General features: G+C 40.7%; 1 protein-coding gene across 1 annotated transcript; it reads left to right on the top strand.

Moving 5' to 3' along the window:
- Positions 1–222: 222 nt before the first annotated feature.
- Positions 223–22,697, top strand: Spdl1 (spindle apparatus coiled-coil protein 1). Its single transcript, XM_005350388.3, has 12 exons — positions 223–337; positions 1,931–2,105; positions 7,705–7,881; positions 9,762–9,959; positions 10,500–10,649; positions 10,732–10,830; positions 10,913–11,023; positions 12,171–12,311; positions 13,555–13,664; positions 14,144–14,331; positions 19,260–19,599; positions 22,309–22,697. Exons 2-12 carry the CDS (start codon positions 1,950–1,952, stop codon positions 22,454–22,456), a joined length of 1,818 nt encoding a protein of 605 aa, XP_005350445.1. The 5' UTR covers positions 223–337; positions 1,931–1,949; the 3' UTR covers positions 22,457–22,697.
- Positions 22,698–26,146: the final 3,449 nt, after the last annotated feature.

Raw genomic sequence — 26,146 nt, 5'->3', positions numbered from 1 at the left:
AAAACAGCACACGGGACAACTAACAGGCAAGAAAGCCGAAGTCGCGGGCCGGTAGCCTGCAACTGCGCAGTCGCTGCAAGTCCGTCCTCTTGTTTGTCTCGGAGGCGCGGATTGGACGAGACATCTCGTGAGAAATGCAAGCTCTCGCGGGAACAGTATTCAAAAAAATCCCGGCACTTAGTTAGCTCTGGTTCAGCTGAATAAACAGGACGGCTTTTTTTTTTTTTTTTTTTTTTTTTTTTTTTGTGCTGAGGCGGATGTACCGACACGAATCCGGGCGCCCGGTGCTTTCTGTACAAGCCTCTGGTTGCGGCAGCAGGGAAGCGTGAGCTGGGAGGTAAGGGCGAGCGGCTGGAGGGGAGAATCGGGCGTCCGCCAGCGGAACGCCTGGTCTCCCGGAACCTGAGTTCTCAGGAGCCGCCTTCCGGGCCGGTGTAGTTTTCGGTCGGACCGGCTAGCTGCCCGCTCGGCTGCTGATAAATAGGGGTGCTGGGTGGGCTTCATGAATTCGGTGACCTTGAGTCTGAGATCTTTAGTACCCATTACCCCTAGCCAGTGATGCAGCCCGAATTAACATGCTGCAAAATGTAACAAACGCACAGTGGGTTCTCACTGTAGCGTCTCATTTTGTTTTACAATGATTCGAGTGTGCAATGCTAACATTTTGAATGTATCGGGTTAAATGTTTTCCAGCGTGCTTAGTTTTGAAGTTGTGGCCCGCAGAAAGTTTAAAACCCCATTTGGCTCACATGGTATTTCTGTTGATGCCCAGTCAGCGTTCATGTGTTATCTATCAGCTGTGATGCATCTAGTTAGAGGCTTTTTATTATTCCGATAGATAAAAGATGTTTACAAACCTTACTTTGTGCAGTGGGTCAGTGGTGGAAGTGGGCTTAGAACTTAGGTAGCGCATCCACAGACCTTCCCGTTATTTTAATGATTTATGCTGGTTGTGTTTTTGAGAGGTTGGACCGAAAAGTGGTTAGAACATCAGGCTTTGGAGTTCCGCTTTGATTTCTGTGTCGTTTACCCACAACCTTATGTCACCAACATTCTCCCTCAAATCTATTCTAGTCATACTTTCAGCCCACTTCTACCGGAACAGCCCTTGGGCCAGTGATCTGTATATTTGAAATCCAGTGGGCAGTTTCCAAGTTCTCACCTACTTTGACTTAGCACCATTTGCCATGATTGTTCATTCCCACATCCTGAAGGAATTTTGATTGTTAACTTCCAGAACATTGTATACCCTTGACATCGCATATACTTCAAGGATCATACCTGAGAGTGCCCTGTGTTTTTTTTTTTTTTTTTGGTTTTATTTATTATTTATTTATTTATTTATTTATTTATTTATTTTTTTGTTTTTTGAGGCAGGGTTTCTCTGTGGTTTTGGAGCCTGTCCTGGAACTAGCTCTTGTAGACCAGGCTGGTCTCGAACTCACAAAGATCCGCCTGCCTCTGCCTCCCAAGTGCTGGGATTAAAGGCATGCACCACCACCGCCCGGCCTCCTGTGGTCTTCTTTCATAACAGAATTTAGTTCTGGGTCTTGTGAAAAATTATGCTTATCTTCTAATGAAAAGAAATCTTTTTTTAAAAAAATAATAAAAGAAATCTTACTGGGTGGTGGTGGCACACAACTTTAATCCCAGTGCTGGGGAGGCTGAGGCAGGAGGATCTCTGTGAGTTTGAGGCCATCCTGGTCTACAGAATGAGTTCCAGGACAGCCAGTGCTATACGAAAAGAAAAACTCTGTCTCACCCCGTCCCCCAATCATATTGACTTTGCCATCACAATTTTTGTAGTATTAAGCGATTTCTCAATACCTACTGTGCTGTTGTTGATTAGAGGTATTATCTTACAAGTCAGGAATAGAATCTAAAAACCCTTTCATTTTATATGACAGTAGTGTGAATTTTCTCTTTACAGTAGACTGAAAACAGAAAGCATGGAGAGAGAGATCACAGATCTTCGAAGCAAACTCAAAGAGTGTGAACAGGAGCGACTGAAAGCTGCACAGTATGGCTTACAGCTCTTGGAGAGGCAAACTGAATTGCAGAATCAATTGGATAAATGTCATGAAGAAATGATGACTGTTACTGAGGTAGGATCCTGCACACCTGTTAACAAGGATGTACATGGGGACTATAAACTTGTTTTGTCTAACAACTATTTATTCTTTTTTGAAGACCTAAGCCTTCCCCACCCTAGCAGAGTTGAGAAAGAAAATGAACTAAATGAATTTCCAGGCTTCTTTCCAACAGTGTGCTCTGAGTTTGAAAAGTCAAATAATGCTTTCTCCTTTTGTGTTGCATTTACTGCCAGGTTTTGTTTAGTCTATGCTCTACTTACGTGACTTCACTTCTTTTCTGGTTCTAAACATCTAGATGCTCCATGGCATCGCACCAAGCCTTTAGTTTTGCCTGAAGGCTAAATTAGTGCATTCAAGTACCTGCCATTAACGGACATCTCAAGCTTGACGCAAGAAGAACAACTCGTTCCTTGTCTGCTAACTGAATGGTCTCTTGCTTTAGTAAATGGATTGGCATTCATCCAGTTGCTTGAGCCTGAAGTCAGGAAGGCCCACATTTTATCCATCAACAAATCTAAGTACTCATTTAGTTAGGGTTTCTATTGCTGTGATAAAGCATTATGATCGAAAACAACTTGGGGAGAAAAGGGTTGATTTCATCTTACAACTCATAGTCCATCATCCAGAGAAGTCAGGGCAGGAGCCTAGAGTAGGAACTGGTGCAGAGGCCATGGAGGAGGGCTACTCAGTGGCTTGGTCAGCCTGTTTTCTGGTACTATCTGAGACCACATGCCTGGAGTGGCATGGCCCACAGTGACATGAGCCCTCTGATATTAATTATTAATCAAGAAAATGCCTCACAGACTTACCTACAGATCAATCCTATGGAGGCATTTTTTTCAGCCAAGATCCCCAATCCCCTTTTTCCAGATATGTCTAGGTTTGTGTTCAATTGACTTAAAAGAAAAAAAAAAAAAAAAAACTAGCACAGCCAAAGCATCTGCCTGGGATGCTGCTGCCTTACCCAGCCCACGGCCATCTGTCCACTGACCTCTTGCTGCAGCCTTCTAATGGGTGCCACCATCCACATTACCATCATACCATTCATGTTGCACACATCCAAGTGGTCATGATATCGTTTCTTTCCTTCTGGAAACCTTATGGGGCTTTCTGATATGTTGTCAATAGACTCTGAGCTCTTTGCTTGGGTATAGACTTCTGTGCATTGGCCTCTGCCTGACTCATCACCCCTTTTCAAACCACTTTGCTTCAGTCTTTCCTATACTGATTTTATACTAGTTGTTCTTTCCTGTGGAGTGACTCATCCCCATGCTTCTTGATTCCATGCTCAGCCTTAGACTTTCAGTTAAATGTCATGTCAGCAGAGCTAACACTGACTGTGTAGTATAAAGTCCAAACTTGCTCTTAAGTCTCTGGAGTGCTGATTGTCTCCAGAGATGCAAACTGCAAGAGAGGAAACTTTGTCTACTCTTATTCTCTGATAAATATTTTTAGAATGACTAAGTCAGTTTAATACTAAATGCTTGGTATTTTAAATTTGAATCTCAGAAGTTTAAATATAACAGGTAAAAAAAAAAATCACTAATGGCAGTTGTCATTTTTCCAAGTACTGCTGTTCTTGGTAATCACTTAGTGCCAAATTATAAGACAAAGATTGCAGACCTCAGAATAGAAATAAAGTCATGTTGCACAACTGTTTTAAAAATACCTCACCAAACTTAGATTTCCTTTAAAAATAAAAGAATTGGGGAGAGGAGCAATATAAATAATTCCAGCCATTTTTTCTTAATTTAATTGAATTTTATTTAACTTATTTTTGTTTCATTTTATTTTAATGTTTTGAAGTTTTTATACAATATATTTTGATCATGTTCTTTATCCACTCCCCAACTCTTCCCAGATCCTCTCCACCCGCGCACCCAACTTCATGTTTTTTCTCTCTCTTTAAAAAGAGAGAAACCTACCATGGAGTTCAGTTTGTGTTGGCTGACTACTCCTGGGGATGTATGGGTCATGTCCTAGAATGTGACTGATATACCTATTGTCGCTCCACTGCAGAAACTGATTTTCCCTCTCCAGCAGCTGTCAGTTGCATATATAGCTTCCTGGTTCGGGGTAGGACTCTGTGCCCTCATCCCTTCCTCTGTGGTGGAATTTTGTCTGCCTGGAATTTATAAAGGTCTTGTACGCACTGTCACAGTCTCTGGGAGTTCCTATGTGAGTTCATCTGCCCTACTGCATCTGAAAAATGTTGTTTCCTTGAAGTCACCTACTACCTCTGGCTCTTCAAGGCTTTCTGCCCCTTCTTCCAAATGGATCTCTGAACCTTGAGGAGAGGGGTGTGATATAAGACATCCCATTTAGGGCTGAACATTCCAAAGTCTCTTGTTCCCTGTGTTAATTCCCATTTACTGTAAGAACTTCACTGATGAGTGTTGATGATATCTTGAACTATGGGTTTTGCAGTAGGTGATTAAGCATTGTTCCATTGCTGTGTTCATTTAGCAGACTAGTAATTGTAGGTTAGGTATGGATTTCATCTTGTAGAAGGGAATGGGAGGGCTCAAATCTAAGTAAAAAGACCGGTGATTATTCCCCTAACATTCAAGCCACTATTGAACCCATAGGCCTAACTTGTAATCTGGTCATTAAATTGTGGCTCACACGGTGTGTAGCTGGGTGAGACTGTTATTACTTTTCTCCTCTGGTATTGTACGTAGCACTTTTCAACTCTGTGAACACTAACCAGTAGGATGAAACTTCTAGCCGAACACCAGCTAGATTTCTCCATGTCTGGTCTTATGACAAGTTGTGGAGGGTAACCAGTAGCACTGGTAATAATACCCTATAATTGTTGAGGAGCCCATTGGCCAACAGCACAAAATCATGTAACCCATTCCTGATGTTAGGTTTTACTTGGTAGTATATGATGTCTGATTTGGGTATTGCACCTGCCCCCAGTTACATGGTAACACCAATTAAACTCCTTTCATGGATGTATGCATTTCAGGACATGTTTACAGTCATTTCTTTCAAACGTGTTGTCTCTTGCCATAATCTCTTCTCTACCCTACCTTGTCTTATTTTTTTTCCAAAAGTCATTTAGAAGGAATTATAATACCTTTTTTAAACCTTAGCATGTTTTCAATCTTTGATTATTTTGTAAATGGTTTTTAGCAAACATTTTGAAAGTAATAGTTGATTCAGTATTTTTCCTTTTTTACCCATTCTGCTGTTTTTTTCAAGGCATTATATAAGGAAGAGCATTTGGTTATCCAACAGTAATGCTTACTGGTAGCATCTGAGTGCCAGTGAATCGTCCCTGTTTTGTCTTTCTTTGAATAGGGCTTGATAGACCATCATACTGTGGATTTTTTATCCTTCTTGATAGTGAACTGAAGCAATTGCTGTACCTCCAGCCTGGACATTAACATTCTTCCCCCTACTGTAGTTGTACGTTGAGCAGTACAGTTATCCATAAATAATACATGGAAAATTCCATATATAATTTATAAAGCTACAGTGATTCATGTCCAGGAGACATGAAGTAGATGATGCTCCTGTAACACTATGTCATTGTGCCTTACACTGGCCACACTTCACCTTGTCACATGGCTACTATACTGTTTAACATCATAAGAGCAGTTAGATTTTGAGAGTAAAATGACACATATCTTTTAATTTGCTCTTTTTTTTTTGGATTTTTTGAGACAGGGTTTCTCTGTAGCTTTTTGGTTCCTGTCCCGGAACTAGCTCTTGTAGACCAGGCCAGGCTGGCCTCGAACTCACAGAGATCCGCCTGCCTCTGCCTCCTGAGTGCTGGGATTAAAGGCGTGCGCTACCACCGCCCGGCTTTAATTGCTCTTTTTATTATTGTTTATATCATTAATTTCTCACTGTGTCAAATTTAAAATTAAATTTTGTCAGGATAAAGACTATAGATAGTGGGAGGTACGTGGTATTTGTAGGGTTTGGTACTCTTTAGGATCCAGGCATCAGGCTGGGGTTCTGGAACAAACTCAGACAGCTAAGATGCAAATGACATCTGAAGCTGTACTGGAGTTTGGATGTCTGGCACGATGATTGTTGGACATGTGTCCCTTATATTCTGTGCATCACAGCATCTGGCATCCAAGAGCGTTTCCTGCCGCTGCTTTGGAAATCTGTTCATACATCTTTCCCTTAGAAAGGCTCCTCTTCAAAGTTCTCCCCTGTTCCACTGTGCAGCATCCGTTGCCATCTGGACATTATACACTGCCCCTCATCTCTTAGTCATGGTGATTCACGCTCTCATAAAACATTCCATCCAATAGATAATGCCATAGTGGTAAATCTACTCAGTTGTTGGTAAAATAAGTGTTATAATAGTCAGAATTATGGCGTGCACTTGAGAAGAACTCTTAGCCTCATGGAGTCTGTGTGTTGGACACTTTGATTTAGGAGTGTGGTGAGTGCACACTTGTGGAAGGCACAAACATGAGAGGTTTTCTTTGAGTCACTTTAGTCATAGCTCTGCGGGATTCTTTGCATAATATTAAGTAGAATTAAATGTCTCCTTGGTCCTCTGTATAGTGTTTGGCAGGATCTAGTTCTTAAAAAGAAAAAAAAAAGCCTCCTCTGAGCCTGCCCTTGTGGATTCTACACACTAATCTTGAGGTTAGTGCCGTGTTTTATCTGTTACTGGGTTTGTGACCTGGCACGTTTGCATGGAATGGACAGTTGTTGGGAGGATGGCTGAGTGTCTCTGTGAGGGGGATACAGTGTTTCTGGTCTTGTGCTACCAAATGTCCCTTTACTTTTTCTTGTTGTCTCTCAAGTGGATTTTAAATTTTGGAAAGATTCTGTTACTGTGCTATATTAAAGGTAACTTTCCTAATAATCAGTAAATTCCTTGTTTTTGATCAGCTTGAGATAAGACTTGCTTGATACCTTGATGGTTGATGTTTAGCCAGGGGCAAGACTTTTTTAGGAAAGCCTTATCACTCAGTCAGTCTGAGGGTTCATTGCATGTGGAATCCAGAGAATGCTCCCTCCATTACCACCTCCACTGCTGGCTTTCAGGGCACCAGAGACCACAGATGGAAAAGCAGAAGTTGGTCATTTGCAGGGGCCAGGACTTTCCTTCTTCCAGCTTTAGTGTTTTGAGGCCACTGCAGTCTCCAAATACACCTTTTGGGGTTCATTAAGACTAATTAGCAGCTGGGTTGGGCTCCTGGCTCATTTACCTGAGCATAGTTTTCAGAACCCATACTGAAAAGCCCATATGATGATGCACACTGATGACTTCTAGTACAGGAGAGGCAGAGATGGGTGGGTCCCTGGGGCGCAGTTAGTTGGCAATTCCACCTGGCCTACTTGACAGGCAGGTTCTAGGTCAGTGAGTGACTCTGTCCCAAAAATAAGATTGCCTGAGGAACAACATCTGAGGTTGTTGCCTGGACTACACTTACACGCATACACGTGTGCTTTTCCACATGAAAATGTATGTAACCCCGCCCCCAATCCAAGACAGTAAAAACTGATTAACTACAGTATTCCCAATTTGACAAGTGGTTGTTATTTGGATAGCAAATAACGGTTGTGAACCAGCTTAAGATGCTAACTAATATCTAATGATTAAAATTTTGTATGCATCTAAATGTGTTTTCAGAGTTATAACCAGGAGAAGTACGCCCTTCAAAGAGAAGTTGAGCTCAAGAATCGGATGTTAGAAAGTTTGAGCTGTGAATGTGAAGCTGTGAAACAACAACAGAAAACGCAGCTGGAGCAGCTAGAAATGCAGCTAAACAGAAGCCACAGGCAGGAAGTGAATGACCTGAAAAATAAGGTTTGGATCTGTGTTTCAGAGCAAAAATATCCTGTGTTTGTATGGCTCTCTCGAAGTACTGGGTGGGGGTGGGGGAGGGCAGAGGAGTTGCTTAAATACTAATGGCCAAAAATAAGTTTTCCCTATCTTAATGTTCAAGTGGAAACACTGAGAAATAAGCTATCAAAGGAATTTGTATACATACTAGCCTGCTAATGACATGAAATTGCTAATTATTTAAATTTGGTATCTGAATATTTGTATTCGTAATATTGGTGACCAGTAAGGCCTCCTTATTGGCTGTGTGTTCACCTTGTAAGATAAGTGACTAGTTCTGTAGCCATCCCTGCCGTTAGTCATGTGCTGCTACTCTGCACACAAACCGGTGCTGTCTTGTGAGTTACTGTGCATCAGAGGTGAAACTTCACATGTGTTTATGGAAGGAAAAATGTGGACGATCCAGCTCTCAAAAGGACTGTGAAGGAGGTAACCTTATCTCCATTATGACAGACAACGATGCCAGTGGCTAGGTGAACTGAAGAGATTGAACAAAATAAGAACTAGAAATCGTTAGCCACTATTTGAACTGAAGCTGATGACAGTAAAGCCCGGTACTGAGTTCATGCCCGTGGTCTAGTGATCCCTTATATCCTGGCTCCATTGTAAACAAAGAGTGAGCAGCTGTGCAGTGAACACCCGTTCACTCTCAGAACCCCAGCTGCCCTGGGCCTTCAGTTTGCCGCTAAGAAATCCGGGGCTCTGCTTATGCTTCTCTTCAGATGGAGCTTGTACCCTGATTTTCTTTACCAGATCCTACTCTATGAATAATTTTAAAGATTTTTTATGCCCTATTTTCTCAGAAGTCTGTTTTTCAATTTTTAATATTTTGTATAATGTCTTTTAATATTCTCCATGTCTGTTTCCACCTATAATTTTTCATTAAACTACAATATATTTTTGAATATATATTTTGAATAATGGTATCAGCAAAATCATATCTAACTAAGTACGCTTTTGTGTAATACAGAATCATCTTGCCTGTGGCTCTGACAACTAGTAATCCTATTTGTAGCTAATCCGATTTGAGATGTGGATAACTGGAAAAGATATATTCTTATTTTTCATTCCTCCATGGGTTTAGCAGTAGCCCTAATTTCCTAAGTAGATATGATAGGAAAAATTTAGGAAAGTAGCCCTAATTTCCTAAGTAGATATGATAGGAGGAAATATTTAGGACTAAGTAAAGCAAAGATAATAATCAAAATGGCCTTTTTATAGAAGAAAGAGAAAATTTTTACAAAAATGGTATTGCCAACAGTCTCAAATCATTTGTTTTAAAATTCTCAAGGTTTGCTCATTATCTTTTTCTTATTTCTCACATTTAATCTGTTGTTGAATCCCAAGAAGTTGATCTATAAAATCTCACGGTAGCTCTGGTCCCTGTAGTCCAGACCGTCATCATGCTACTGTGGTCTTCTAACCAGGTTACCTGCTTGAATCGTTGTTACCCAGGCCTCTTCAGGGCTCGGGAGGAGGCATACTTCCCATTATATGCAGCTGCCTTGTGGTTAGCTATACCACCTTCAGTTGCTTCTAAGAAAACCAGGTCTACTTGAGTGACTAGTGCAAGTTATGCCTGAATTTGTAGAACAATATAGGTCTTTGTTTAAAAGACACTTGGCAGGTGAGAAATGTTTAGCTTGCAACCCAAGACCCTGTGTTCAGTTCCCAGCACTGTGGGTGGGGCTGTCACTTAGATCCAGTGAGTTTCTGTAGAGGAGAATCTGGATAATCAGGTATAATAAACTCTAAATACAGCTTCAGGAAGGAAAGTTCAAAGAAAGCTCAAGGACCCTTGGGCTCAGAGGTTGTGACTCTTTCTTTCTCTTTTCCTGGTTTAGTTAGAGAAACTGAAAGTGGAATTAGATGAAGCCAGGTTAAGTGAGAAGCAGCTGAAGCAGAAGCTGGACCACCAGGAGGAAGTTCTCGCCCACAAATCGGAAGAGCTCCAGCTAATGTCTGAGCAGCGCATGCTCAATAGCATGTCTTCGGAGGTGCTGGCTCTTCAGATTGAGCTAACTGAGATGGAAGGTGTGAAGGTAATTTATATCTCGGGTGTTTTTTCGTTTCTCATTAGAATAGTTCTGCGTGTTCTTGTAGTTGTTCTTAAGAACAGTTTGAGGACTGAGCTGGTTGTTTACCGTAACCAAAAAGCACTCTGCAGAGTTTTCATGTAGATTAATTCATTCATAAAATAGTTTTCTATTTTATGACTACTTAAGGCATATTTTATATTATGGAAACTCTGGAGTCATTTATAGGTTTTTATTTTGACACTAGTTGAGTCATAAAAGCCCGATATACAATGTTAGCACAGTGGAAATTAAAATGCTTGTCACTATAGATTTTTCATTTCACTTGTGGATAATTAAAACAAAATTCAAAGGAAAAGGAGACAATTTCCAAGGTATTTTCATTGGCTCTCTGCTAAAAAAATCATTAACTAAAAACATTTTAAAATATACTTGGCAACCTCTGGATGGCTTTGTTTTAATGTGAGGTGGGAAGTAATAGAGTGAATGGACCAACTGTGTGTAAGAGATTAGTCAAGAGAACCCTTGCTGTGTTCCTGTTGGTAGACTGCTCTCCAAGAAGAAGTGAACGAGCTGCAGTACAAACAAGAACAACTAGAATGTGCCAATGCTTCCTTAATGCACCGGGTAGACCGGCTTCAAGAAGAAAAGGAGGAACGAGAGAAGGAAGTGGTGTCGTATTATAATGCCTTGGAGGTATGGTGAGGGTCTTGTCGTAGGCACAGTTGTCAGTGCCCTCCTGCTGCCCTCTGCTAGCGAAACTCTCTTTTCCATCTAGAAAGCTCGCGTAGAAAATCAAGATCTTCAGGTGCAGTTGAGTCACGCACTTCAGCAAGCCTTGGATCCCAATAGTAAAGGCAACTCCCTGTTTGCAGAGGTACTTGCAAGTGTTCTCATGACCAAATTGACGAAACCGGCATTTCATTTACTACAAGAACAAGCGCGTTAATGTCTTCCAGGTGGATGATCGAAGGGTGGCTATGGAGCGCCAGCTCAACTCAATGAAAGTCAAATACCAGTCACTGAAGAAGCACAATGCATTCACCAGAGAGCAGATGAACAAAATGAAGGTATGGATTCATCGCCAGTAAAGGCTTTAATCTGCTTTGTCTTAGCAAATATATACAGGAAACTGATTTCCTTCAGAAAGTATACTTATGTGATTGTTTGTAGAATTGCGTGGTTCTTTATTTTATATTAGAAAGCACCTCGGGAAGGCAGCTGCAGATTGCTTTAGTGGTTCCTCACTGACACCAGGTAGACAGTCTTCTCGTCCAATTGGAATGAGAAAAAGGGTTTTTTTTAAATTTTTTGTGCATAGCATGTTCCTGAGCATAACGCCGTTTCCTACTTCATCTAGACTTAGCTCTCCGCTACGTCTCACACAAAGGCTTCTTTTTTTTATTGACATCTGTACTGCTCATGGCCTCTTATCCCTGCAGCTCAGTAAGCCAAGTGTGGGCCGTCTGCATCGTAAGGTTCTTTTGTCTTTGTTTCCTCATTCTTATTAAGTGAGAGGTCACGGAGGTGCTCAGAGCAGTGAGGAGGCCACAGTCCTGGCTGTTCCAGTCCTTTGGATCTGACCCCTCCTCCCACTGGCCCGAGGCTGCTAAGATAGTAATAGATTGCTAGAAAGGCTCCCTCATTTTCCTCCCTAAGTGTTTTACCAAAGAAATAAGGAACTTTAGTAATTAAACTTGGGGGTTACATGAGCTCCTTGAGGTGGGATATTAGTTTTCATGTTTAAATGGGAAGGTGATAGCCATTCCTGCCTCTTAGAGTTGTTCTGGACTTACCATGGAGTAAACACTTACCCGTCGTTGTGGTTAATTTCTGTGAGTAACTTAACAATTTCCTCACTTATTTATAAATTTTAGAAACCCCCTGTAGACCCATAGTCTTAATTCAAGTGATGAGTAGCAGGCGATGTTTGGCCAGGCTCATGTACCATCTAAATGGCATGTAGTTCCATGTCCCCATGTCCATTTCACAGCACATAAATAGTTAATGTTAATGACTTCAGATACTATAAAAGTAGTCAAAATAGTACTTGAAAGATATCCACAACAAAATGTTTGATGCAAATGTTTTCAGATTATGAGATGAAAAAGAATTATTTACTTTCTGGGTTGAATTCAAATCAGTGAAGCACAAAACAGGAATTATCCAGAAATATGCTTGCCAGGATTTTGATTTGGGGGGTGATTGTTTTTCTAGTTGCAAATCTCCACATTGCTGAGGATGCGGGGGTCTCAAACTGAGTTGGAGCAGCAGGAACGGTTGTTTGCCATGTTGGAACAGAAGAATGGTGAAATAAAACACCTTTTAGGTGAAATTAAAAATCTGGAGAAATTTAAGGTAAATATAACATCTTTCCAAAAATATAGCCAAAGTTTGAATTGAATGTCTCTATATTTTTAGCTTCTGAAGTTTATTATGCAATTAACCTCCAGCTTCGGTGCCAGTTTACCCAATATGTATTTTTTTGGACTCACGGCAGTCTAACCTCGGTCTTGTATATGGGGTGTGAAGTCAGTCCCGGCATCATTTGTTAAATTCGGCCCCAGTGAGATGCTAGGTTTAATACATAACAAGTTTCTATTTGTGCGTGAATCTTTTGACAGTATCTGTGTATTGGTTGACCTCTGTTTCTTTGAGTTACAGAGGTTTTGAAGTATATGTTTTTATTTTTAGACTTTAGTTTCCGTAGTTTTTCTTCATAGTGTTCTGGTTGCTCTTACATGTTTGCTTTTCTCTTATCTGATGCACACATGCACACACACCAGAAAGAACTATTTGGTGGTGTTTGTAAGATTATATTACACTTATAAATTTTCAGATTTTTTAATTACCTTAGGGAGCATTAGTGTCCTTTCATTAAGCTTCTAATGAAAGATTCTAGTTTATATAAGTAGCAGATTTTATAAATGTTAATGATCCCTTAAGTATTCTGTATTGTGGTCATTAGTTTATCATTAAATATTAAGTTTTACTTTCATCTCTTAGGAAACTGTTGAAAAGGTAGCAGTTTTGTTAAATATATAGTGTATTACTGGGTGGTGGCGTGCCTACATTGGCTGAGCACTGTATTTTGAAAAGTACATTTACAGTCAGGAAAAGTTGGGTTTTTGCAGTCTCTAAAATTGTTTGCTAAAATTTAAACAAATTTACCCCCTGCCTCAGAGAAATAGAAAGAATTTCCTTCAGTATTGGGGATGGGGGAGTACCAAAGGTAACACCAAGGGTTTTCTCTCCATGTTTTCCACTTTATAACTTTTCTCTGAAGTCCAGAATTGAACCAGAAGTCATTGCTTCTTCCATTAAAAGCTAGGAGGGGGAACTGTGGGAATGGTGTGGTTGAGAGCCTTAGTTTTGTAATTAAACATGTGTTATTTTATGCCCGTGTCACATTGATCCATTTTGCTTATTTGAAAAGAGAACTGCTTAGTCTTCCCACTCCAGAAGACAGGTGAGTTGAGAGTGTGTTTCTTAGCTTGATGACTGTAAATTAGTCAGTTTCTACTTACTGGTGGTTGCTGCTATTACAGCAAAACCTAGTGTGTTGTCTGCTCAGTGTAATAAGAGTTTCTGTTTTTGTTAGACCTTATATGAAAGTATGGAATCTAAGCCTTCCACATCAGCCAGCTCTTGTTCTCTAGAAGACAGCACCTACTATGCAGATTTACTTCAACTAAAGCTTGATAAGTTAAAGTAAGTGTTTGCAATCGTGAATAAAAGATGAAGGGTTTGCTTGCTTATAAGAGTATTACTGACTCATTTTTTTATTTGTTTTTAATTGTCAAAAAAAATCTCCAGAGGAATGTCAATAAAAATATCCTTGTGTAGCATGAGTTTATATAAAATATGCATTTCTTTTGTGTTTAGCATTCAGATTGGTAAGTGAAAAGAACTCTTAGATTCTCCATCAAAATTCAAGAATAAATTTCATGTAATTTAAAACTTGAATATATGCATGTGTGCATTTTGGAAAAAATATTTTCTCCCTCTGTTTTTTTTAAAGAATCCATGAAATTCTTGAGGGGGGCATTGCATTGTTAAGACTTACTTTATTGTTTCTTTTATTGCTAAAATCTCAGAGAAATGCCTTTATAATACACGAGATTTATTCTACCATGCTTGTACTGTGTGTTATTTTAATATTCTTTAATCATTCTTTTCTGTTACTGTAGCAAAGAAAACGAAAGCACAAAAGGCGAGCTATCCATACAGAGAATGAAGGCGCTGTTTGAGAGCCAGCGGGCCCTGGATATTGAGCGGAAACTGTTTGCGAATGAAAGACACCTGCAGCTTTCAGAAAGTGAAAACATAAAACTGAGAGCCAAGTTAGATGAATTAAAGCTGAAGTATGAACCTGAAGGTGTGCTGCGTAGGCTTTCGTCTTTCAAATCATTACTAGCTCTGAGAGACTAAGACATGTTTTTTAGCTTTTTACCAATGTCGTTATAAACTAAACTGCAACCCTGTGTCTGGAGTAAAGGTTAGCTGTCAGATGTGTAAGGAAATTACAACTGGTTGCATGAATATAACAATGTTCTCTCTCAGGATATCTGGGTTCATACTGAACAGCAAGAACTTGAGTTTCTCTGCTTGAAGATTATAGCATCTTATGGTGTCCAAGAGAGCTTTGAAATTATTTTGAGAAAGGGTCTCACTCTGCAACCCAGGCTGGCGTCACACTCCTGACCTTTACTCTGCTTCCTGAGTGGGGTCATGGATGCATATGACCAGCACAGGTCAGAGTTTCATCTTGTCGAAGCCTCTGATACTGGGTGCTAGACTAGCTAAGTTTGTTTTAGTAGAACTAAGCAAGACTCCTCCCTCCTTCCCTCCTTCCCCCTCCCGCCCCCATGAATCTCTGGAGGAGCATTCCAGGACTGATGAAGCACTGTACATGTTAGGATTCAGGCTCTTTCGTTCTTGTCTGCTGCCATTCCATTGACCCTGTGTCCTCGGGACCCATCACCAGAAAGGCAAAGAAGATGTAGTCTTGATCTCAAGGGCTGTCTATGTTTCCAACTCCATATGGAAAGTTCTATTTGTTTTTCTTCTGACACATAGTAATTGGACACATTTATAGGGTACAATGTGGTGCTGTCATTCATGTGTATTGTAGAGTGATCAAGGTAATTGATGTTTATCACTTTAGTCATATCTCAGAACTACTTATGGTTTAAGTTTAGTATCTTAAACTTTTACCCTTTCTTTGTTGTGAGAACTTTCAAACTTCCTCTGTCTGGAATGCCCAGTGTGTTGTTGACTAGAGTCGTCATGCCTTTAGAGCTCCCAGTGAACTGTCTTTTAAACGGGTATTTGTTATTACTGTGTGTGAGCCAGGCATGTGTGTGATGTGTGCTTGCTTCTCTTCTGTCTCTGTGTAGTTCCTGGAGCTTGAACTTGTGATTTCTTTCATTGTTTCCTTTGCTGTTACAGATGTTTTCGTTTTAATATGATCCACTTTTTTCTTTTAATTTTTTACTTTTGCTTTTATTGCTTGTGCATTTCAAAGTCTTCTCTAAAGGTCCTCACTAGAGTAGGCTTGTAGCACTGGCTCTTTTCTCCTAGTAGTTTTAGATATTATATTTAGTGAGTAACCCATTTTTAGCTGACTTCGTTTCCTGTGAGAGATGAGGTGTTTAGTAACTAGCGCCAGTTCTCTTAGCTCTATTGATGAGGGAATTGTCCTTTCCCTATTACGTGTTTTGACTTTGTGGATACACAAGCTGTGTGTCAAAGGATTGGTTAATTCCTCGGCTCTCTGTTCGGCTCCATTGATCAGAGTTCTCCCTATTGTTAACAGGTTTCCTTGGGGTGAGAAAAGATATTTGACGGGGCCTTAGTTTGGGGTTGCACCAAAACAAATGTTTTGTATGTTTTTGTTCAGACTTGTTTTTTTTTTTTCTAACATGTGATCTTCATATGCAATAGAGAAGAGTGCATTCTACAGCTGCTGGATAGAATGTCCTATACGTTTCTCTTAGCTCCATTTGAAGTCTGGAGTGTACTTTAAACCCAGAGTGTCTGCTGATTTTTCTGTCTGGGTGATTTTCCATTGTTGTAAGTGGGCGTTGGCATCTGTCTCTCTAATACAGAGAGATGTATTGATGTTTGTTTGGTGTGTGTGTGTGTGTGCGCGCGTACGTGCTACAAACTCAGTTTGGGGCCCCTTTATCATTCTTTACTGTCCTGGTCTCTCATAGTTTTGATGTGAAGTGTATTTGACTTGACATAAATATCTCACTTTTCTTCCGGGCTGCAAGTGGATTGCATTTTCCACTCATTGATTTCCAGCCTCTGCATATCCTTGCAGATGAAATGAGTCTCACATCGGCTGCATCCTCTGTTCCTGTCCTTGTAATCCCTTTAGCCACTCACTGTCTTTTAATTAGATAATGTACCCCATCTGCATCCAGAGTAATTACTGGTAATTAAGAACTTGGTGCTGCTGTATTTCCGGTTTTCTGGTAGGCCTTTTCTTCCTTTCTTTCTCCCCTCCAGACTTCGGTGCTGAGAGGTGTTTCTCAGTCACTATATTTGTTTTCAGTTATAATTACCACACACTTATAAAGAACTATACTGAACTAAAGTGTGACAATTTTGAATACTAAGGCAAAAAGGAAAAATATCTCCTCTTAGCTCCATTTCTCCCATTGCTTTGAGTTTTGATGTCAAAATTCAAGCCTTTTTATGTTTCCTATCCCTTAACTATTGATTATAATTGTTCCTTTGTTAGTGTTGTTTTTATATCTTCCTGTTCAGTGCATAGGGGGCTATATGACTATCATGTCTGAATATTTAGACAGATTGTTTCAGGTTTCAAACATCAGATGCCACTCCTCCCCCCAAAATGTATTTATTTTTATGTGTATGGGCATTTTGTCTCTGCATGTATGTCTTCACATGCCTGGTGCATGCAGAGGTCAGAAGAGGACATCAGATGCCCTGGAGCTGGTGTTAAGGACAGTTGTGAACCACTATGTGGTTGCTGGGAATTGAACTCAGGTCCTCTGGTAGAGCAGCCAGGGCTCTTGACCACTGAGCCATTCTTACTGTTACTCTGGCCCAGTATCTCTTGTAAGACAGGTCTAGTCACAGTGAATTCAGCTTTTCTTAGGGAACGGTGTCCATCTTCCATTTCCAAAGATCTGCTTTGACTGGCAGCTCTTTCCCTTCATCACTCTGAAGTCTGCTGCCAGGGGCATTGCTGCTCCTTACCACCTCCGTGCTGCTCTCGGAGTGTTCTTTGTCCTTTGAGAGTTTGACTCTTTGGGTTGGGTCTGACCAAACTTTTGACCTTTCCACAGGAAGGTGGTTTCTTCCTGGGTTTATAAAGCTTTCTGTTCTTCATTTGAATAGACTTTGTACCTTTTGTCGTTGTCTAGTTCTCTCTTGGTACCAGCAACGTAGCTTTTCCTTTGGATGGTGTCTCATAAACCGCGGAAGCTTTCTTTCTTCCTCCTTAATCATTTTCTTTTTCTTGTTTTCAAAGCGCCTGTCTTCAGACTCACTAATTCTCTACTCTGATTGGTCAGTCCTGTTGTTGATATCTTATAATTAACTTTTTATTTACCATATTTTTTTACTTACATTTTTCATTTTCTGCATCTGGTTTGCGTGTTTTAAGCTCTTTGCTCCTCAAACTATTTATTCCCATGCATGTCTTTAGTTCTGTCATTGGCACCTTGCTTTGCCATTTTTAAAACCCTCCTTCCTTGATTTTCTTAGTCCCCATCTCTGGATTGATGAACTAGGTGTTTGTTATTATATTCCTTGCCATCTGTGTTTTCCTGTGACTTCTATTTCATTGTTTTGGGGTGGGTTTTTGTTGTCGGTGGTGGTGGTGGTGGGTTTTGGTTTGTTTTTTGCAATTCTCAGCATACCAACTTCTTATATTCCGCTTCAGCATTTAGAGGTCACCTTCAGCACAGGTTAACTGTCAGTTTTGTGATAGCTCTGTGACTTATCCACCTGGGTGGGTCCATGGACAGCCCTAAGGAGGCACCTAGGACATCTAGGAGTGCCAGTCCCACACTCAAGTCCAAGGGCCACGCGCACTGTGCCTCCAGCAGTATGGGGCCCTTACACAGTCTGGACTATTTGGCCTTGCAAGATCTGGATATTAACTCCTGTTTGCCCGTTTCTTGTTCTTTGCTGACTTGGAGTAGAATAGCTCCCTGGTAGTCTCCCTTGTGGGCCAGTGCAGGAGTGAAACTCCACATAGTGAGTCAGGATGATAGGAAAGTCAAAATCCCCCTCTGTGAGTCTCTCAGCATAGCCCCTGAATTCTGTACAGAATGCTCTAGTGGCTTGGTGAAGGAGATCACAGTCACAGAGGCCCTTTCGTAGCTCAGTCGCTGTGTGTGTGTGTGTTCCAGAGTCTTTACCATCTTGCTTTTGTATTTTGGTTTCCTGAGCTCTTTGAGGTGTTTTTGAGTACATGGAAGGATAATTGATGGAAATACAGATTCTACCATCTTCTTTCACCATTCATCTTGGATTTATTTATTTATTTAATTACATTTATTTAATTTTGAGACAGACTCTCACTATGTAGTCCTGGCTATCCTGGAACTCATTGTATAGACCAGATTGGTCTTGAATTCACAAAAATCACATCACTGATGCCTGCTAAGCACTAGGATTAAAGGTGTGCACCCTCATGCCTAGGCCCAGGAACTCTGTTTTTAAGGAAAAACGTTTTGATGCAGGCTATACAATAAGTCTTAACTACTCAGAAAATAGCCTGCCATACAGTCTCTGCAGCCGATACACTGCAAGCAGTTCATTTTATTGTGTTTAAATTGAAAAAAATAGAAAGTCGGTCCTAAGAAATCTGTGAATGCTGTGGTGCTGCCACAAGGTTGTGTTGGCATGTTCTAGTTTGAGGAGTCTTAACGAGGTACGTACCTCTGCCTAACTTTCTTCGAGATCATCTGTGGGAACTATAGTGAGTCTCACCACTAGGGGGAGGTTGTTGACAATAGATTTTTTTATAGTTTCTAAAAGATTTTTTTTTTGTGCTTTTTCTCTTTTGTGATTCCAATATGCTCCCCTGATTAAGAATTATCCATTATGAATTTCAAAGATCTGCCAACCCAACAAAGAACACAGGGTTGGGAGGTCAGGGTGATTCAGAGGAGCAGTGCAAAAGAAAGGGGGGCATGCTAATCTGAAAGCAGAAGTGCGAGCAGGAGCCCCCCCCTTTCTTTGCTATAGTACTTCAGACCTTGGGTTGTGTATTTGTTTTTATTAAATGGGCATGCATTTTAATAAGCTTTTTCTTCTCAGAGAAAATTGAAGTGCCTGTGCTCAAAAAGAGGCGTGAGGTGCTGCCATTGGATATAACTGCCCCAGAAGAGACACCTGCTGCCAGTGCCATCGGGGAAGTTTCTAGACTGCCGCTTCAGAGAGAGGAGAAAGAGTCCTGCCTCAGTAGCTTAAGTGGTAGCACTGTGCAGACAGGACCGCCGGCCTCTTCGGCCATTCAGCTAGCTAGCCTCTCTCCTCACAAGAGTCCGCCTCTGGAGACGCAGCCAAAGACGGAGAAGAAATGTGTAAAGCTCATGGACGGTCCAGGCAGTGCTGAGGCCTTACGTGAACAGAGTGGGAACACCTCCAGCTCCCCCAGGTCAGTGTGTCCTTCTGCCTGGCCGCCAGCAGCCTTCTCCATCTTTCCTCTCTCACTGCCTGAACTGTGCCATGCTGCTCTGTCTGTTTTCCTGGCCGTGTGTGCGCTGTAAGACTGCATTTGATCTGTCTTCCTTTGGTTCTTCTCAGAGCATCAGGAAGACTAAGGTGACTGCAGGAGGGAAGGGCAATGGATGGCAAGTGACGCTAGGCAGTTACACTTCCTTAGTCCATGAAAACAGCACAGCACAGCACACCTGAGGGTTTTGCTGAATGGAGGAAATGCGCTGTTGTTTTTCTCTCAGTTCAGGAGTAGCCATGAAAGAAAAACTTTCTCAAAGAACCTTTCAGTAGTCTAAGGCATTTAGACTTAAATTTTTGGTAAGGCCAGGTAAAAGTTTTTATGGTTTTTGATATCTATACTAAGCTTCAGAAATAGGCTTTGATGCCTGCTTGATATTTTTAAATATCAAAGCTAATTAATTTTATTGTTTATTCCCAAACTTCAAAGCTTGCAGTTTCTGTGTAATTGGGTTTGTAAAGGAAAGAAAAGGTGTCAGGTGGCTCATGAAGGAGCCAGTGTTTGAAGGGCTCTGTCTTTCGAGAAAGCAAAGCTGATAGAGATAGACAGTAAAAGAGTGAATGGCGCGTTGGCAGCCGAAGGTCCGGATCTGTACAGCAGGATGACGTGCAGGACAGTAGCTGTTGTGGAACTGGCCTAGATGTCCAGCAGCACAGGCATGGGTGAAGGACACGTGGTCTATACACAGCGGAACTCTGTCAGCCATGGAGGCAGCAAAGCCGGGTAATCCAGAGGAAGAGGAATGCAAACGGAGACAAGCATGCTAAGCTGATTAGGCCAGTCTGAGTTATAGTGCATGTTTCTCTCATTTGTGGCTCCCAGACTTTTTTTTTAATATTTATTTTATTTATTTATTATGTATACAATATTCTGTCTGTGTATATGCCTGCAGGCCGGAAGAGGGCACCAGACCTCTTTACAGATGGTTGTGAGCCACCATGTGGTTGCCGGGAATTGAACTCAGGACCTTTGGAAGAGCAGGCAATGCTCTTAACCACTGAGCCATCTCTCCAGCTCCCCTAGACTTTATATGTACATAAAACATGCATGTGACATGAAAATAGAAGCAAAATCATCTTTAGGGACTAATGGGAGGAAGGGATAGGCTGGAGCACATGTACCCACACACTTGTACAAAAGTTTTAAAAAGCGATTAAAGAAGATGAAGGAGCCAAATAGTTTTAAGGAGATGGATGGTGTCTACATGCAATGCTGTGTGAAGTATTTAAAATAATGCCCTTACACATTTAAAAATTGAGCTTGTTGGTGAGCATCTTCTCCATGAGATGAGCTAGGGCTACATTAATTAGAGTAGGTGCAGAATCAGACATTTAACTGAGATAGCAAGACAGCACACCCCATACCAAAGAATTTCCTGGTACACTTCCTATGATTGTAAGTTCTCAGGGCTAATGAGGCATTCACCAAGAAAAAAACATCAGCTGCTACTGTTGTATTATTCTGTTGAATTTCTTAAAATAATGTTTAAATCCATATTGCACAAGAAGTAAACACTTGGTGTTCGAGCACATACACCTTATCCCCAGCGGTTCTGGAAGGGATTGGGCTGCTCCCTGTCGTGTGTGAAGTCCATGGGTGACAGTTTGTCTCTAGGTGGTTTCTAGATGACACTGCATCTTGCTGTCTGTTGTCCTCGTTACTTTTTCTGCTCTTTCTTGCTGGAGAAACATTACATAATGCATGTCACTAATGGACTCAAATTGTACATTGGAAAATTTTTGTCTGCTTAAACACACACATACACACACACATAAGAAAATATCACAGAGTGTTTGTTTTTTAGTGTATAAGTCCATCTACTAACTTAAAACACTTCCAACCATATGTATTGCAGGTTTAACCTAGACTCACAGTTTGAGGTTAACTTTGTCACAGAAAAGATGGCCTTTGTCGAGAACTGAAGTTCTGCACTTTCGTTATTCACTTAATGAATGTTCTTCCATCTTTTGTTTTGTTTTTTGAGACAGGGTTTCTCTGTCCTGGAACTCACTCTGTAGACCAGACTGACCTAGAACTTACAGAGTTCTGCTTGCCTCTGCTTCCCGAGTGCTGGGATTAAAGATGTGCACCACCATTCCTGGCAAGAATTTTCATTTAAACATCTCCTATGCTATTCATTTACCGCTTGCCTGATGGAAACTCTATTTGAAGGGTTTTTGTTGTTGTTGTTGTTTGGTTGCTTGCTTTTCTATTTTCTTGTCTGAGACAGCCATCTACTTGGGTAGCCTGGGTTTCATGTTATTTTGTCTTGTGTTCATTAACCTTTTGTATGTGGTGTCAACCTTAAAATACTGCTTCAGCATTTTGAATTTTGTACTTGGTGTTCTTATGATGTGTATCTCATTTTACCTAATACTTTAACTCAGGCATTGTTTGACCTTTTTTTCAGATTTAAGGATATTTATTAAACATTTAAAAAAATTAAGCCTACAAACATTAAACATTCTTTTTAAAGTCAGTTATTTAGTATTCATAATGGAGTCTACTGTAATTTTTGCCCTGTGTACATAAGATAGTGCGCCCCTTTTTGGAGGCCGATGTTACTAGGCATTTACTTCTTTTTCTTGACCATACTTGAATTCAGAATATATGCTTTAATGCTTGTAGGTTATCTGCGGAATCAAAGCTTTCAACAGAGGTGAAAGAAAGGAAAGAAACTACAAGCAAATTGGAAAAAGGAGCTTGTAAGAAATCACACACCATTATGTATGTGTCCTCAAAGTCAACCCCAGAGATGCAGTGCCCACAGCAGTAGGAGGCTGTTGCTCTGTGAGGCTGGCTGAAGATCGCGCCTGTGCGCAGGATACCCTTGTGGGACATTTGCATACACCAGTGCTAAGACAGACCTCTGTGACCAAAAACTCAGCTATCCTGTGATTCCTTCACAGACCTGTGAGTCACAGTGAACAAAACATTACCTGAGGAAATGCTTTTATTTAAACCTGTTTGCTGCATTGGATCAGATTTTGAAAGTTATGTGATAAATAATGTTCCTTAAGAACTGAAGATTGGACAGTACAACATAGAAGGTATTAATTATGTTTTCCTATGTACACTGTCATGAATAAATAAAATTGTATTTTCCTTGTCTTGTAAAAATAGTGAATATAGCTTGAAAATGCATATTATTGCAAAATATTTTAAAGGGTTAAAGCACCTATATTCATATATATAATTTAAATTTTCATGACTCAAACTAAATAATAATTTTGAAACTTAAAATTGCAGTAATTTCTCCCATTTGTATTTTCTTAATTCTATATAAACAAGAATTTTAATGAAAGAGAATGAGAAGAAAAATGAGCGTCAAGGATTCTTATTTACTGGTAACATAATTGTACATATATTTTTGCTTATCTGTTATGTAACATATATAACTACATGTACATACACATATAGCAAAATATACTGGATTCTAGTATTACCAAGTTGTTTAAGTGATTATAGATTTGTTGATAACTTAATTTTATGCGTTATTTTCTATAGGTGAGTTAGGACTCTTTAGAAAACCAGCAAGGTGTATATAGATAGAGAAGAGAAGATTTGGTCTCAAGAATTAGCTCCCAGGCTGTAAGTCTAAATACACAGTGGGGATTGGCAAGCTTGAAAAGAGATAAGCATGACAGTTGGCCTTTCTGTTGTGTTGGCATTCCATTTTATTTAGTATTCTAATTAGGCTTCTCTGAGCCTTTTTGTCAGTCTTAAAATATTTATCATACATTTAAGTTGTTTTTAAGCCTTATCACAAATCACATTCATGCTTTCTACATGTCCTCCAGGTGAATCTCAGAGACCTAGTGCCCACAAAGAATACTCAGTGGATTGGGAGGTCCACCTACAACAGGCAGTCTGCTTTACTTTTCATCCCAAAACACACAAATAATGCTTGACCCTGTCCTTGGGCACATTGAGTAGACAATGAGAATCTATCTTAAATAAGTCTATTAAAATGTTAGGTAAGAGCAAAATGCCTCTAGCATCCAAATAGATAATAAACTTGCTTATTTTAATTTGCAGAAACTGTACTTTACAAAATTAGAATATTCATGTTCAATATCTCACAAAAACAAAATACCCAAAGGCACTAGGTTAAATAACAATTTCAACCTGAGGATAGTATCAAATTAGAGTCCATGTTTAAATGCACATGAGAGAAGTGTACTTTGGCTTCTTTCAACACTCTTTTAGCTGGGTTTCTGTTGCAACAATAGGACATGATAACCAAAAGCGACTTGGAGAGGAAAGGTTTTATTTCAGCTTACAGTTCCACACTACAGTCTACCATTTACTGTTGCTATAGGAGAGAAATTTGGAAGCAGGAGCTGACTCAGAAGCCATGGAGGAGTGCTGCCTATTGGCTTGTTGCTGGAGGCTTTCTCAGCCTGCTTTCCTAAGGCACCCAGGGGTGAGCTGACCCTCCCACATCAATCAATAAAATGCACTGTGGGCCAGTCTGTGGGGCCATTTTCTCTATTGATTCTGACTTGTGTCCGTTGACATAAAGCCAATCAGCACACATACAGCTCTTATCTGAACATCTTCAGACACAACACAGACGCCCCCAGAGCTCACCATTAAATAGATGGGAAGTGACAGCTGTAGCGCCGGAATTCGTTATCCCATACGCCAGGCGATCTGTGTGTGTGAGTTACTACGTTTCGCTGGACATCTGCCAACTAGGTGCGATAGTTATCCCCACGTTGACGATAAGAAATGTTGACCAAGACTGTGAAAGCTTGCTTGTCTAAGGATTTAAGGGGTAACAATGAGAACAATTAGACAACAGTAGAATGGAGTCCTGGAGAAGCAAGCGGCCTAGACTTTGAAGATTCCTAAGACATGGAGAAAATGGTATCACAGGAGAACATTCAGTGAGTGAGTGTGAAACATTTTTTCTGGACAATTTAATAACGTGTATGTGATGTGTTTTGATAACTTTCACTCTTCCATTGAGCTCTGCCTGCCTCCCCATGAAACCCAACAATTCTCTCCTGCTTTGTGTGTGTATGTGACACACTGAGTTTACTTAGAATTGTGTATATGAATATGGGTAGGGGCTAATTTACTGAAGTGTGAGCAATGTGTGGCTACACCACTGAAGAAAATGATCCCCCTTCTCCCAGTGGCCACTAACATCACTGAGGGGTGGGGCCTTAAGAGCCCATCCTCCATGATGAGACGTCAACAGGCCCAATCCAGGGCAGGTCTTGTGCATGTAACCCCAGCCATGTCTAGTCTGCAGCCCTCCTCCCCATCCTCCAGCTATTACACTCTTTATGCCCCATCTTCAGAAAATGTTACCAGAGCCTCGAAATGGGTCCTAATGCCCTATTGGGGGATGAACCTTCAATGGGCACCTACTCTCACCACTGCCAGTTGTGAGTCTACATTAGCCACTGCTTATTAAAAGAGATGCTTCTCTGGCAACTGGTATTAGTACATGTCTGTGAATATAAGGATAGGTATTTAGAGGCAGTTGGACAGAAGTGTGCATATGAGCAGCAGTAGGGTATGTGACATCCCCACCCACAAGTTCTTGACCAGGATTACTGAACTAGGCATGGGCTCCCTCCAGTAAAGCGGTCTTCAAATCCTATCACCAAGTGACTGCTTATTCCCATAATAGTCACACCGCTATTGTACCAGTGGACATATCTTGCTCAGTAAGACATTGTAACCTGAGAGGTTCCCAGCTAGGTAAGACCTTTGATGACTTTTCTTTACCCAGAAGCCTGCATAGCACCTTCGAATGCTACCAGCATGGAGAACTTCCAGCTGGGTTCCAGCTTGATTTCATGTGTCCTGAAAGCACAGTTGGTGGTTTCTCAGCTGTGGACGGAGACTGCGCTATTGTTTCCTGGCTTCCAAGACCCGAATAATCACACAGAAAGTGTATTAATTACAACACTGTTTGGCCAATAGCTCAGGCATGTTCCTAGCTAGCACTTACAACTTAAATGAACCCATTTCTATTAATCTGTGTATTGTCATGGGGTTGTGACTTGCCAGTAATGTTCTGGCATCTTTCTCCTCCTTTGAGTCTGCCTTCTCTTTCTATATCTGTTTGGGTTTCCTGTCTGGCTTTACTCTGCTAAGCCATTGGCCAAAACAGCTTTATTCATCAACCAATTAAAGCAGTATATATACAGAAGGACCTCCCACATCATTCAGCAGTAGGTTCTCACATTCAGTTCTGTTGAGCAACCAACAGCAATGGCAATAGCTGGTATTGTGTGTGAGGTCTCCCTGACTCACAAGGAGACATCTTACACTTGTCACTGAGATTTTCACTTAAACCCATGGCTTCTTGGGGCAATATTACCTAGCTGCATGTTAAGCTCTCTCTATCTATAAATATATATAGATATGCGTGTATGTGTGCATGTGTTTATGTGTATACATATATATTTATTTATAAGCTCTATAGATATATATCTAAAAGCCT

Source organism: Microtus ochrogaster, chromosome 7 (genome assembly GCF_000317375.1).
Source record: "Microtus ochrogaster isolate Prairie Vole_2 chromosome 7, MicOch1.0, whole genome shotgun sequence".
Lineage (NCBI taxonomy): Eukaryota > Metazoa > Chordata > Mammalia > Rodentia > Cricetidae > Microtus > Microtus ochrogaster.
The sequence above is the reverse complement of the archived record's forward strand: the minus strand, read 5'-3'. Positions and strand labels throughout refer to the sequence as shown.